Source organism: Limulus polyphemus, unplaced genomic scaffold (genome assembly GCF_000517525.1).
Source record: "Limulus polyphemus unplaced genomic scaffold, Limulus_polyphemus-2.1.2 Scaffold26, whole genome shotgun sequence".
NCBI lineage: Eukaryota > Metazoa > Arthropoda > Merostomata > Xiphosura > Limulidae > Limulus > Limulus polyphemus.
Window position 1 is genome coordinate 541,776 of NW_013665636.1, and position 14,180 is coordinate 555,955.

General features: G+C 33.1%; 1 protein-coding gene across 4 annotated transcripts in view; it reads right to left on the minus strand.

Annotated features, from left to right (window-relative positions):
• LOC106459147 overlaps positions 1 to 14,180 on the minus strand; it is a 250,810-nt gene that overhangs the window by 12,029 nt on the left and 224,601 nt on the right. For 3 of the 4 annotated variants that reach the window (XM_022385747.1, XM_022385762.1, XM_022385769.1), the window contains 2 exons: positions 7,875 to 7,931; positions 7,635 to 7,684 (listed from right to left, as the gene is read on the minus strand). In XM_022385747.1, coding sequence (XP_022241455.1) covers positions 7,670 to 7,684; positions 7,875 to 7,931 — 72 coding nt within the window. In that variant the 3' untranslated portion in view covers positions 7,635 to 7,669. Of the gene's footprint in view, positions 1 to 7,634; positions 7,685 to 7,874; positions 7,932 to 14,180 lie in introns of those variants that run through there. The other variant, XM_022385750.1, reaches the window with a different exon arrangement.

A 14,180-nucleotide genomic window follows, 5' to 3' on the forward strand; every position in this document is an offset into this window, starting at 1 on the left:
TAATTGGAAAACGTATGCAAATGTGGAAGATGTTAAAGAGGGCATAGACATGTTTTTTGCTTCAAAGCCAAGTGATTTTTTTAATAAGGTCATTAACAACCTGACTGTAAGATGGAAAAGCATCATCAATAAGAATGGATACTATTTCATTTAATAACTGTTTTGTTTTGATATATAAGTTGTTCGGGTTTTTCATCTAAAAAAAGCGACGTTAATTTCATAACGACCTAATACTTGTGTGATGCAAGACGTGTCAAAAAGATTGGCGATACTTTTAATAACGTTCGCAGCGGCGTATAATTAACTCTAGCTAAAACGTTACTATACTTTTTTCCTAGAAATCCATATTAGGCTAATGAAGAATGACATTATTAACGTTATTGTCAATTTCATTGTAACTAAATATGTAGTTTGATACGCGATTCAGAACCAGGAATGCAGAATACGCAATTTCATTTCTGAGTCAGTTCCAAAACTAAAGCTTATACAGTTTTAACTTTCGCATCAGAACAAACATCGCAAGAGATACGACTTAGCTCTTGGTTCAGAGTAAATAATGCACAATACAAAGTTGAACTGTTGGATCAGAGTTAAATTCTCAGAACAAGTAAATCTTGATTCAAGAGCAAAGACTGAAAAGTACAAAATTAAACTATCAGATCAGATCCTAAACAGCACAATACGCATTTTTATTTTCTGTTTAGTAACAGGATTACAGAACATACCCCTTATCCCTTACTTCAAAATGATAGTTGTAAAAGATACAGTTAGCTATTGATTTAGAACCAGCAGCCTTTAGAACGTATAATAACAAAAGGACATGTCTGTGGGTCTTCGTGTGTGTGTGACCGCCATAACTCCAAGAAGAAAGAACCTAGAAACCTGAAATTTTGCACCCGTACTACGTGGACCCTGAGGGTGTGCACCTGGGTATTATTACTTATCCATGTACGAGAATACAGTATTAATTCTTGGATTATGAAAAAACTATAGAATACACAGCTTAGCTTGTGGTATAATAGCTACATTATAGAATACAGTATTAATTCTTGGGTTAGAATCAAACCTACAGAATACACAGCTTAACTTGTGGTATAGTAGCTAGACTGTAGAAAATAAACTTTTAGATTAGGAGCAAGCCTTCAAAATACACAACTTATTTAATTCTCAGTTCACGAACAAAAATGCTGTTTAAGACTGGGAATTTTACAAAACATATTCATTAATGTTTTGTAATATTGTCCTAGAGTTTTCCATATTATAATGTTAGAGCAACAATACAAGTGTTTTCTTCTTAAACAATAGTAATATTCAAATAGGAACTACAACACAAGAATAAGTTACTGTCTTTATACTACTTTACGATTCCATGACAATACGCGTGGAGTGAATGTATTTACATGTATAAACTAGGCTTAGATTTGTTACTCGTAATTCACCACAAATGGTATCCGATAGTCATTACTCCGACACTCACTGCTTTCCTTGTTGAATATGACGGCTAAATTTGAGTGCTTACATGACAAAGTAGTTTCTTCGTTTTGCAAGAATGAACCCCTTTTCTCGCTACGTCGATTCGCCTGAAGAACAGCGTTCTGTATTGGTCGTGTCGGAGAGTTGGGACCAAATATCTCAACGTCTGCTTGCTAGATTCACGTTATTGCTGGGAAGAGAAAATGAGGACATTCTCTATGGAGTCAAATTTCACTGAAGCGGCAAACTGAAGCCGAGGCAGAGACCAAACTCCATTAATCTGCTGGAGGCTTAATTAGGCGAGTTGAGAGTTTCGGTATAATACGTTAGATGTCTAATATGGCCCGGACTCAGTTTATCAGATTTTGTTTAACCAGTAAGCTCTAACAAATGGGATGTGCGGTAATTTTAGGCTTGCCATTTAAAGCATTTTCCTGACAATTTATCACGTTTGATACGAAAGTAAAGAACAACACACACAAAAAAAACACTAACTTGCTGTTTCAGCGAAACTTCTAGAGATTCCCTAATTAAACTCTCTGTATGTTTCACATCTTCTTTACATGTTTTCTCTCAGAATTATTTCCAGGCAAGTATAGAAGGGAGAGCAAACAGTCAATGAAGTAAATTAGCTAACTCTATAACTTATTGCTTCTAGCCTTTACTCTTCGTTTATTTTCTTCGCTTTCAAAGTTTAAGGATAAGCCAGTGATTTCATATTAGCATTGTTAATCAAATGGTCTGTGATAGTCTTTCTAATATCAAACGGCTCGGGTATTTTTGTATTAGCCAAAATTTTTACACTCGGGTGGGGCTGACAGCATCCCTAAAGGGCGAGCATGTTCGGTGACGGAGATTCGAACCCGCACCTTCGGTTTGCGAGTCGAGCGCCCTAACCACCAAGCCATGTCTGGTACAATTGTCTATATAGTATGAAACTGTTAATCTATACAAGACGTTTTCAGGAACCTTTGTTTGACCTATAAGTTCTGCATTACTTTACATCTCCCTCCCCTCTTGTAAGGATAGGTTAAAGTTGATCGGCGAGACAGATTTTCCACATGCCTGTCTGTCATCTACATGTCTGTCTGTCATCCACATGTCTGTCTGCCATTCTTTCAACCTAGCTGAAACATTATTTCATTTAATTCATTCTTTCAACCTAGTTGAAACATTATTTCATTTAGTTCATTCTTTCAACCTAGTTGAAACATTATTTCATTTAATTCATTCTTTCAACCTAGCTGACACATTATTTCATTTAGTTCATTCTTTCAACCTAGCTGACACATTATTTCATTTAGTTCATTCTTTCAACCTAGCTGAAACATTATTTCATTTAATTCATTCTTTCAACCTAGCTGACACATTATTTCATTTAATTCATTCTTTCAACCTAGCTGACACATTATTTCATTTTGTTCATTCTTTCAACCAAGCTGAAACATTATTTCATTTAATTCATTCTTTTAACCAAGCTGAAACATTATTTCATTTAGTTCATTCTTTCAACCTAGTTGACACATTATTTCATTTAATTCATTCTTTCAACCTAGCTGACACATTATTTCATTTAATTCATTCTTTCAACCTAGCTGACACATTATTTCATTTAATTCATTCTTTCAACCTAGCTGACACATTATTTCATTTTGTTCATTCTTTCAACCTAGCTGAAACATTATTTCATTTAATTCATTCTTTCAACCTAGCTGAAACATTATTTCATTTCATTGATATTTATAATTCCATATTGTTTCGAGATGTTTTTATAGTTTTGCAGAGAGTAGTTAGTGTCGTTTCTTAGTACAAAGCTACACAACGCAATCTGTCTACCGCGGGAAATCGAACCTAGAATTTTAGCTTGTAAGATCGTAAACTTACCATTGACCCACCCGGGACTGTAGAGATTAACACACTTAGCCACGGGTCACTGTATGCAATAGATTAATTAAAATGTTGCTGTTGTTTTGGGGCTCTCGTTTGTTTTATCCAACGAGGGCGTTTAGCTCTATGAATATAAATGAACATATAACTCCATCTTCTGCAGAGTATCTGTCATAATAAAAGTCACTATATCTGAGACTAATTCGTTGAAGCTGCTCTTTATTCAATCAGCTTCTCACAGTTAATCTTATATTTTTACCTCAGAATTATCTCTTTGAATACTGCACAGTGTTTGTATATAATAACAGGGCCTGGAAAATATATATGTATAAGTAAACTTATGATAAGTAAGCTTTCTCTCTTGTCATAGAAGCAACATAAATCTGTTCGAAGATGAAACGAAAGATCGTGAAATGTCTCGCGCAACTGTCTTTATATTTGGCAATGGGCTTATAACTACGGTATTTATTTTTGCGAATTTCAAGTTTTAAATACCCTGCCAGGAACCAATAATTGAACTCTGGCATCCAAATAGCATGATTTAAACTACTCCTCACACAAGTCACGCCGTTCCCTGTAAAACCGTCTTTTTTGCTCAACACATTTGGAATGCAACCATGAAAGTAAGCAGTCATATATAATTTCAATTTCAATATCAAAATCATAAAAATAAGACTTTTTAATTTCACCGCACTTCGTCTTATTAAACTCTTGACAGACAAAATAAATGTATACTTTAACATTTTGAATAGTTAAAAAAGTATGTTATTATCCGGCTATCTTTCTACGTCAAGCTTTATACTTTTTGGTATATGTTTGCTGAATGCTTTCTAGTTCCTTATGAAAATTTCAGCGACTGAAACTTCGTGTAAAAAAAAATATAGTTGAAAGTAAAATATTTAAACATTTTAATTAACTGACATAAAGAACTAAGTGGCCAGGTACTATACCTTTATTTGAATTAGGTAATCAAACGGGTATTAGTAAAGTGCTCATGAGCAATCTAAATAAAGAGAAAATGTTTTAACTTAAATAAGGAATGTATACGTAGAATCTTAACCGTTGTTAGTGTTTCGGTAATTATTTTTAGAGTGATAAAACTGATTAACAGGTAGCCAGCGGCCATACATAATCAACAAGACTTACTATGCTCATAGTACAACAATTTCTATAAACAAATGCAACCACACAAAGCTATTAAACCGCCTTTCCGATCCCAACCCAACAGTACTGTACCACTTATTTATATTAATCCAACAGTATTGTACCATTTATTTATACTAATCCAACAGTATTGTACCACTTATTTATACTAATCCAACAGTATTGTACCAATTATTTGTACTAAAACAACAGTACAGTATCATTTATTTATACTAATTCAATAATATTGTACCAGCTATTTGTACTAATCCAACAGTACCGTACCACTTATTCTTATTATTCCAACATTATTGTACCAGTTATTTGTAGTAATCCAACATTATTGTACCACTTATTTCTACTAATCCATAATGGAATAATAATAATAGTGATCCTAGATTACATGAACGTATTACATATTAATGATCTGATTAAAACAACAGTATTAAACATTTTTTGGTACCGGAATTTTTATTTGTTTAGTAATCCATATAATTTTCTCTTAATGGTGTGATTTACTACAAAAGTTCGAAAAATATTTGGTATACAGAAAAGCTTATTTTTATTAGCAACCTGACTTTAAAATTTATTATGCATGACTTTAACTAATATATCCATAGCGAACACCCTAGTTCACAACATGGTGTTCAGCATTAGTTTTGACATGAAGAAAAAGTTCGTGATCATACAATACACTAACTAAAATTGCCATTACAATAGATATACTATAAGAATCATACTAGTATCACTACAAATTTAAGATTGATTCCAGCAGTATATATATATATATATATATAAACACGAAAACTTTGAGACCTATTTAGAACTTCTTTTAATGAATAAACATTTATATCAAATTTTAAAAGAAGTAGAGAAAGAGTAAACTGCGTAAAACAACAGCAGACAGAGGTATAAAACAAATAATGTTTATCAAGATCCTGCTTTTGTCCAATTCCTGCTCGTGCTAAAATGCTTCTAATTTTTGGTCTTTCCCCAGTAGGAACGAACGTATGTCGATAACAAATTTCCGAGATGATCAACAGCCCCTGTGTCCCTTTGTTGATCCCTGACAATAATTCATTACCAGCTCTACGAGTTTTCGCCTAAGATGACGTCATGTATAATGAATTGGAGGGCCTGTATATTAGGAATGTAGGGATAGAAAAGCGGCTGCATTAACTAATCAGTCATAGAGAAAATTTATTACTCCATGTGGTTAAATTCAACGCGATGATCCTCAGATACTTCAGGTTGGCCAATCGCAAAATGACATGTGCACAGCCTAGACAAATAATTGTAGGAAAATATATGTACAAAGCAAAGAGAGTGAATAAAATATTAAATAAAGATTTTACATTAAACGTTTATAAACACTAAACATGACTGAGTGAACAGTTAGAGATACAAACAGACAAACAAGGGATACTTTGAGAAACAAATATCCAGGTGGAAAGATGAACGAAGATGCAGAGAGGCAGACTTCAAAATATGACTGAGATGTGTTATGTTAGAGGCTGCATAGATTAACAAATAGGTAGAAAGACATGAATGTGCGTTGTATTAATTTTCCACGTGCATATATCAGTCACACTTCGGTTACTGATCATATCATATCTACATATATAAATAGATGATCGTGCTTCTAGCTCAAGAATAGTTATTTATAGACTAAGAATGAATATTTTATTGTGAAACTTTTACATAACGTTGACAAGATAATTACTATAAGTTTCGACCCAGCACGATTTGCAATCAGGAAATAATTTTCTCACTTCAAACACCCATAATTAATTTCTAAAGGCAAAATGAGTCAGATTTTAAGTAACATTACGGTTGCGTCTACACATAAGACTTTAGCACTGATAACGTGTCTGCCTTCCCTACTCCAAGACAATCTTTCTGATTTAGAAATATATTTAATGAACAATGTTACCACAACTTGGGAAGCCAGCACGTGGCCGGCATAATTACGTACGTTCCTACATTATACGAATATTTCAAAGGGTTAAATGACGTCCTTTCAAAACGAAGTTCTACACATATACAGAAAGCCAAACACACTTGCACACAGCTGTACGTTGATTCTTAATGTCCTATTCAATATTTCATGTATGAGTTACGTTTATGCCTGGAAACCGCTCCACGGACTATATTGACTAATAAATCGCTTTACTTTGTGGACACGTATATAATTACTCAAAGGTGATACCCGGTACATTGACTGACCTCTAAATATTGTTAAAAAAAGGTCAAAGTTGGATTGTTGTAGAATTTATATACAAAATGACAAAGAAACTGTTATGTAGAACTCTTCTTTCCTACATGGTAATAAATATATTTTTATTATAGACTAAAAGTGAGAATTTAAGTGGTGGCCATTACAAGAGGTATATAAGTAAAAGATGGCCATTACGAGAGATATATAAGTAAAAGATGGCCATTACAAGAGGTATATAAGTAAAAGATGGCCATTACAAGAGGTATATAAGTAAAAGATGGCCATTACAAGAGGTATATAAGTAAAAGATGGCCATTACAAGAGATATATATAAGAGTCATACTAGTATCACTACAAATTTAAGATTGATTCCAGCAGTATATAAAAAACCTAAAAACTATAAAAAATGTGCTAGATATGGTAGAAAATAATTCAATACCATATCGTAAAGGTTAACACAATATTAAAATGAGATATGATAATAATAACACCTAAAGGAAAGTTTTACAGATAAAGCTTGTTGCTGATATTAGATGAACATTTCATCGAGAACATATAACTGCTGGCTTATTATGTATACAAAAATCAACACATCCGTTTGCATAGAAGCAAATGTGTAAAGATACTTTTTTAAAGATGCTCCTTCGATTACAATCACTACGTAGGTGAGGATATATATATATATATATATATGTTTGGGGGGGGGCTATCTGTGCTCTCTTCTCACCGCGGGAACCAAGCCCTAGATTTTAGCTCCCTCACCGGAGGGGACGAGATATATATATATATGTATATTTCATATTATTCGAGCATTAAACGAATTTTACTTATACGCACTAATATTATTACATTATATACTGGATCCTTGATTTTTCCGTATATTTTTTTTTAATTTGTCAAACATTCAACTCAGGTCGTATTCTAGCTTTATTTAGTATCACCGGAAACTCAGATATGTTGCAGCTGTGAAAGAAAAAGAAATTTGGAAAAATATGGTCGATATGCGTATGCAAAAAACAAAATTATGTACATACACTAAAACAAGAGAGGTACGAAAAATACCAGTGGAAGCTTAAAGTTACAAACACCTCAATATAGAATTAACAGAGCTTATTCTACTTGCAAGTGAAACCATTGAAAGTATTTTTCTTACCGTTAATCTCATCTGTTTTACCTTTCCCATCTGAAGGTTTCGTTTCTTGGCAAGTTTCTAATAGAAAACAAACAACATTAAGATTTATATTCTGCAAACTGATTAATAAAATAGTTTTGGATAAATAAAGTCATATAATGCCTGCTTTAAGAATTTTAGAATAAACGGTAAAGATTAAGGATGTCATTCAGATTTAATCCGCTATTTGTATAAATACTTTTTCTTGCATATAATATATATATATATATATATTGATACATTTCTTATATATATACACACGCACACACACATATATGTATATTTCCATAAGAATTTATTATTCAATAAGGCGAATTAGCTGAAAAAATTGCAATTCAACCCTAACCGTCACTGATTTCTCGAGTCGAAATGAATTTGAATCCAGAAGTATAAACTTTGGCAGATTACTAATTTTTCTGTTACATATATATTACGTCAAAGGTTTCATGTCGGCGCTTAATGGTGGAGCAAATCATTAATGGAAATTGTTAATAGCATATTTTCCAATGCTAAACTGTAAACAACTAACGTTTATTACAGAACAGTAGCTACCATTTGCATTTCAAATTCAAACAGGTAACCCTAATGTCACATAATGATATAGAGAATATATTAGGCATAGGAAAATGAGAGATGTTTCATCATCGAAACCGTGTACCAGACATAAAGATTAAAGCTCTTTAAATAAAACCTTTTGAAACAGCACAAAGGGAGTCCACATAGTAAATCGCCCACATTGCATTCTCAGCTGAATAGAACACATTTTAAGCCTCAGGCACGTGTGGTGAAGCGCTCTTTTGAAAGAGTGAAGCTGAACAAGTGGAGAAATATTCCAAACCTTTTTTTTTTATCTAACAATCTCATTGTTGTCTATGATTTACCAAAATTTACTACGCCCCAAAAGCCTCACAGAATGACGTACGTGAATTTCTGTCCTGCTATGATCTTATGTAAGAACACCTTTTATATTTAGGTTAATAAAAAAAACAAGCTGATTTATAAACAGTATTTTTAACAACCCAACAAATAGAGGTTGGCAACTCCAAAACCATGAGGAAACTTTCATTGATAATTGTGAAGAGTAATAATGAGAAATAAGAACAAGAAAATTAGAAGTTGTGTTAGTCAATGGACAAATAGAAAACTATGAAAAATAAAATATGACTTTAAAATACTATTTATTAATAGCTTTACAGTGACTTTAAATGTTATCGATCAATAGTATTTGTATTGAATCGAATTTCGTATTATTTAACACACACTTCATACATCGTTCAGCGGTTTAGTTTAACCAAAAATAAAAATCTATAGGCATAAAGTAAATTCTGTTCTGATTGGAAGAAAAATGTTCGCAGCTGACAAAAAAACTTTGCGAATTCTCTGTACTTCCCCGAAGAAATAAAGCAAAGAAACAAGAAACTGAAGGAAATTAGTAAAAAAAAAAATAATGTTTCATGTTGTGTGCGTGTTTTCAATTTATCTGACATTTCATTAAACTGTGTGTCACCGATTGTCCTGTCACGAAGTTGTAACCTTGTCATCTTTCTTTCTCTTCATCGCCAGCCTGTCAGGCTTTAAAGGAGACTTCGAAACAATAGTGATATTCGGCTTATGGTAGGAACGTGTGTTGATCAAAAGACACAAAAGAGGAACGATAATTGCTTATTAAGGGGAAGTTTGTGTAGAAAAAGAACACACGTCGATCCGCTTGACAGCAACAGAGGATGAAAAGTTTAAATTAGATGTGTTTATTAGCTTTATAAAACACGAGGACAAATACCCACTAAATTGATATTAATATTTTAATCTAGAGACGGAGAGAGAAATATAACTAATTACATTTCACGTAGTATTTATTATCAAAAGTGAGTGGTTTTTTTTAGTAGATATTTTCATAGAGAAGATTTACATAGGAATTATTCTCCTAATCACATCACTAGATGTTACTACAATCATTCAGCAAAGTTTAGAATATTATTAGAAGATTATTTTGAAATGTTTTTGTATATGTGTTTGTGTGTTGAAAGCACATACGCGACAGTTTTCATAAACAGTGTTGCCCCCCCCAGTGGCACAGCGGTATGTCTGCGGTCTTACAACGCTAGAATCCGGGATTCGCTACCCGTGGTGGGCAGAGCACAGATGGCCCATTGTGTAGCTTTGTGCTCAATTACAAACAAACAAACATAAACAGTGAAATTCTGGCGACTGAGTAATTAATATTTCATAAACTTCAAATGATAGTTTCTATGTGTTACAATAGCAATATAACAAGGAAACTCAAATATTTTGCACTTTGGAATGCATGTGTTATCAGTAACGTAGAAATTAAAAATCTCGCCAATTCGTTTAAGCTAAATGAAGAAAATGAAATAAACAAAATCACTAGAGACTGTAGAGTATGACATTTCAAATAACACGTTGTTTAAATAAAAAAAGTTTTTTTAAACCACAATATAAACTTCTTTAAATTGTAAACACTTGAAAACAACAGAACTTGTTCCAGTGTTTCTAACTAAGCTTTTTTAGCCTCTAAATAACGTTTTTATTGTGTATTTTGATCACTATTACAAGTCCAAAGAAGATTCTCCAACACGGTATCTTAGTGAAAGTACGCAGTGTACGCTATTGTAAACTAAACAGTACTGTATACATAGAAGCACCTTTACAATCTACACCACTGTGATGTGGTAATACATAGAGTATCTTATTACTACTCACACATTATATAGGTAATCCCTGAAGTATGTCATTATAACACATTGTTTTGTCGGAAGTAAGAAGAGTATTTTATTACTACACACATTGTATAGATAATCCCTAAATTATATTACTACAACACACTTATATTGGAAGTACGCAGAACATAGTATTGGAATCTTCAAAATGTTGTGTTAAGTATATAGATACTGCTGTAATGTACGTATTAAGTATGTAGACACTGCTTTGAAGTACATGTTAAGTACGTAGAATATATCATTAGATACTACATATACTTGAAAAGTTCGTAGAGTATACTATTACATAATAAACATTGTTAAATTTAAAATACATTAGAAAATACACAATCTTGTAAAATACGTAGATTACGTCACAAAAAGAAGAAAACGTCGTAAAGTAGATGGAGGGCATTTTATTACCTACAGTGTTATAGAGTACATTACTGCAAAATGAAGTGTTGTGAAGTACGTATGATTTATAATTGCAAACTACACATTATTGCAAAGTACGACAAGTGCCCCATTAAAAATACCGTGATGCGTTTGAAAAACAGATTAAATCATTACAAGCAACACGTCGTTGCGAAGTAGAGTGAAATTACACCACTACATAATGTGATAAATTACATAGATTACACCATTACAAACTCCCCAGTGTTTATTGGAAATACGGAAAGATAGCATTATGAATAAAACATGTTGTGTTTGAGTTTCACATAGTACACCATACGAATAACACAGTATTCTATCGGTAAATAAGTAGTCTCCCACTTCAAACAATACTTCTGTGCTGTAACTGTAGAATACACCACTGCAAACAACACTTCTGTGCTGTAAATATGTAGAATTCACCGACTCAGATACTACTACTGCGCTGTAACTGTATAATACATCACCTCAAACAATACTGCTGGCCTGTAACTACAAACAAGGGGTTGTGTTAAATGTTTAACGATATAAACACAGAATGAATACAGAGAATACACCATATTTAAAGAGGTTATATCCAAGGGGCACATTGAGAATCATGAGTTTTACTCAGGAAAGTCTGAACATGGTACAGGGTGTTTTAGAATTGTAACATAAAGTGTTCAACACGCTTCCTCAATCAGTAAATCGAGGTTATGCCTCAACGAAGTTACTAGAAGCATAATATGTTCTAGACAATGTTCAATGACCCTCCAAGTATTCTATATACTGTTAAAGCTAGGGGAAAGAGGAGAAATAAAATTAATGTTAGTTCTCGAGAAAAGTGATTTAGGTATGCAGCATAATATCAAATTGAAACAGCCTGTAATGTGTCCAAACTTTCCTGAATAAAACTTATGATTTTCAATGCGTCTCTAGTGGAATTTTCTTCCGGTGAACAAATATCTTTTAGAGAAATAATAATTTTTAACAATGGGGTATTCTTTATAATCACTTTGTATCATATTTGCGATTAAAACACAAAATTAACAGATCACTTGCTGGCCTGCGTAACTACTAGGAGTGCCTACTCAGAGCTAAACGTTACCATGACAACAACGTGTGTTAGTTACAGTGTGCGAGTAATAGCGGTAAAATATGTGAAATTTTGCAGGAAAGCTTCTCTTTCAAGCTTCAGCCAATGCAAGAAAGTCGCACGAGCTTCAACATTTTACGACCAATAAAATAGCTTCCTTTTCATCTTTCTCGGGCCCCATCATCAATTTTCTTCATTTCCCAGGGCATTAACTTCCAAAGAAGTATGATATCTCATCGCAATAAACCCTTTTCTTATCGCCTGCCTCGTGCTTGGAATTAAACATGTCTCGCACCAAGCACTTGCGCTGTGACAAACTTGCTACTAGCTAGTGGAGCACCACTCTCAAAAGCATTGGAACTATCCTGTATAGTATGAATATATTCTCTATATTAACTGTTTTGCTCTAATGAACAGACGTTATGAATAATAATTAAACTGAAAAAATAGGGGAGGAAATATGACTTTTAGAAGCTATCAATTACTAATGTAAAGCACTCTCTTCCACGAATGATTAAGTGCTTTCGACCAGCGTCAGATTACATGAAGAACTTTATATATTAACCCTGAATGTTTCATTCTGTTAGTTATATTGCTTTAAAATTCTGCTCTACAAAAAGTACTCGCAAAAGAAACGGTTTACAAAAAAGTAAAACTGATCGAGTCCCTAACCAGTGAGTCTGTAACTATAAGTATAAGATGTGAATGAAATATATACCACTACAGATATGTATTGCCGGTGGTACTAAATATGCCACGTGAAACTGAAAACAAAATTATACAAAGTTACACGATAGATGGCGCTTATTGTGTTACTCATGTTGGCAATGTTGTTTGGTTTGGTTTGTTCGTTGTTCAGCGTAAAGCTACAAAATGAGCTATTCGTACTGTGCCCACAACGGGTATCGAACCACGATTTTTAGTATCTTAAGCATGCAAGCTTACCGCTGAGTCACTGAGGGACATACTGCAATGCTTGGAGGAGGATGTTTGGGGGCAAAAACATTACTTGGTCAGTTAATACCTTTGTCCATTATTTAATTGACTTAAAAACTAGCCCGTCGAATTAAATCTTGAATGTTGTTATTTTCTTCTTTTTTTCGGGGGGGGGGGGTTGCAGGCTAGCCCAGTAGTACAGCTCTAGATTTTGGAGCTGGCGAGCCGGGTTCGAATCCACGCGATTTCACAAAACACTCCCCGCACTTTAAACTATGAATGTATTATGACAGATGCACCCATTCCCTTAACGTGTATGATGGATTTTAGGGTGCTACTGACTGGTTGTCTATCCCTCTGGTGAGTAGTTTAAAATTAGTGGTGCGGAAGAGAGCTTTAATAGCTTTGCCTTCCGCTGGCTCCACAATACTTTAGTTGATAAAATGGATTCATTTAACAAATTCAGTTGATAAAACACTTTAAAAAATTCAACACTTCCGTTTATTCTTCCTTAACAAAGCTATAAGTGTCACCTGATTAGCTCAAAAGCCTCATCCATTTTGGATACGTTAAGTTGATAAAGGAAATAAAATGAGTAGGTATCTACTTTTTGTTATGTTTAATTTGATAGATTTGTTTGTTATTTTGCTCTCATGACATACAGTTATATCTTTTTATATATTATTGAATTAATAAAGCAAAATACCAATTCGTTTGAATGTGAAACAAGCTTACTCAGATCTGAAAAATATTCTATTGCTATCAGTTGATTTAATTATAAAGTTTATATTACAAGTCATAAACATTCTCAGTTAATACATACCTCCTTTTTACTTTCATGTGTATGATATTTTTGATTTATTGCAATGTTTGTAATACAAAAAGAAAATCATAACACCAGATAAAAATCAGTTAATCGAGTGATTTTTATACACATTTTTACACGTGGAAAACAAACAACTTAGAATGTGTTTAATATCAGATGGAAAGAAATTAACTAATCGAGTGATTTTTATACACATTTTTACACGTGGAAAACAAAAAACTTAGAATGTAGTTTAATATCTGATGGAAGAAGTTAACTAATCGAGTGATTTTTATACACATTTTTACACGTGGAAACAACAA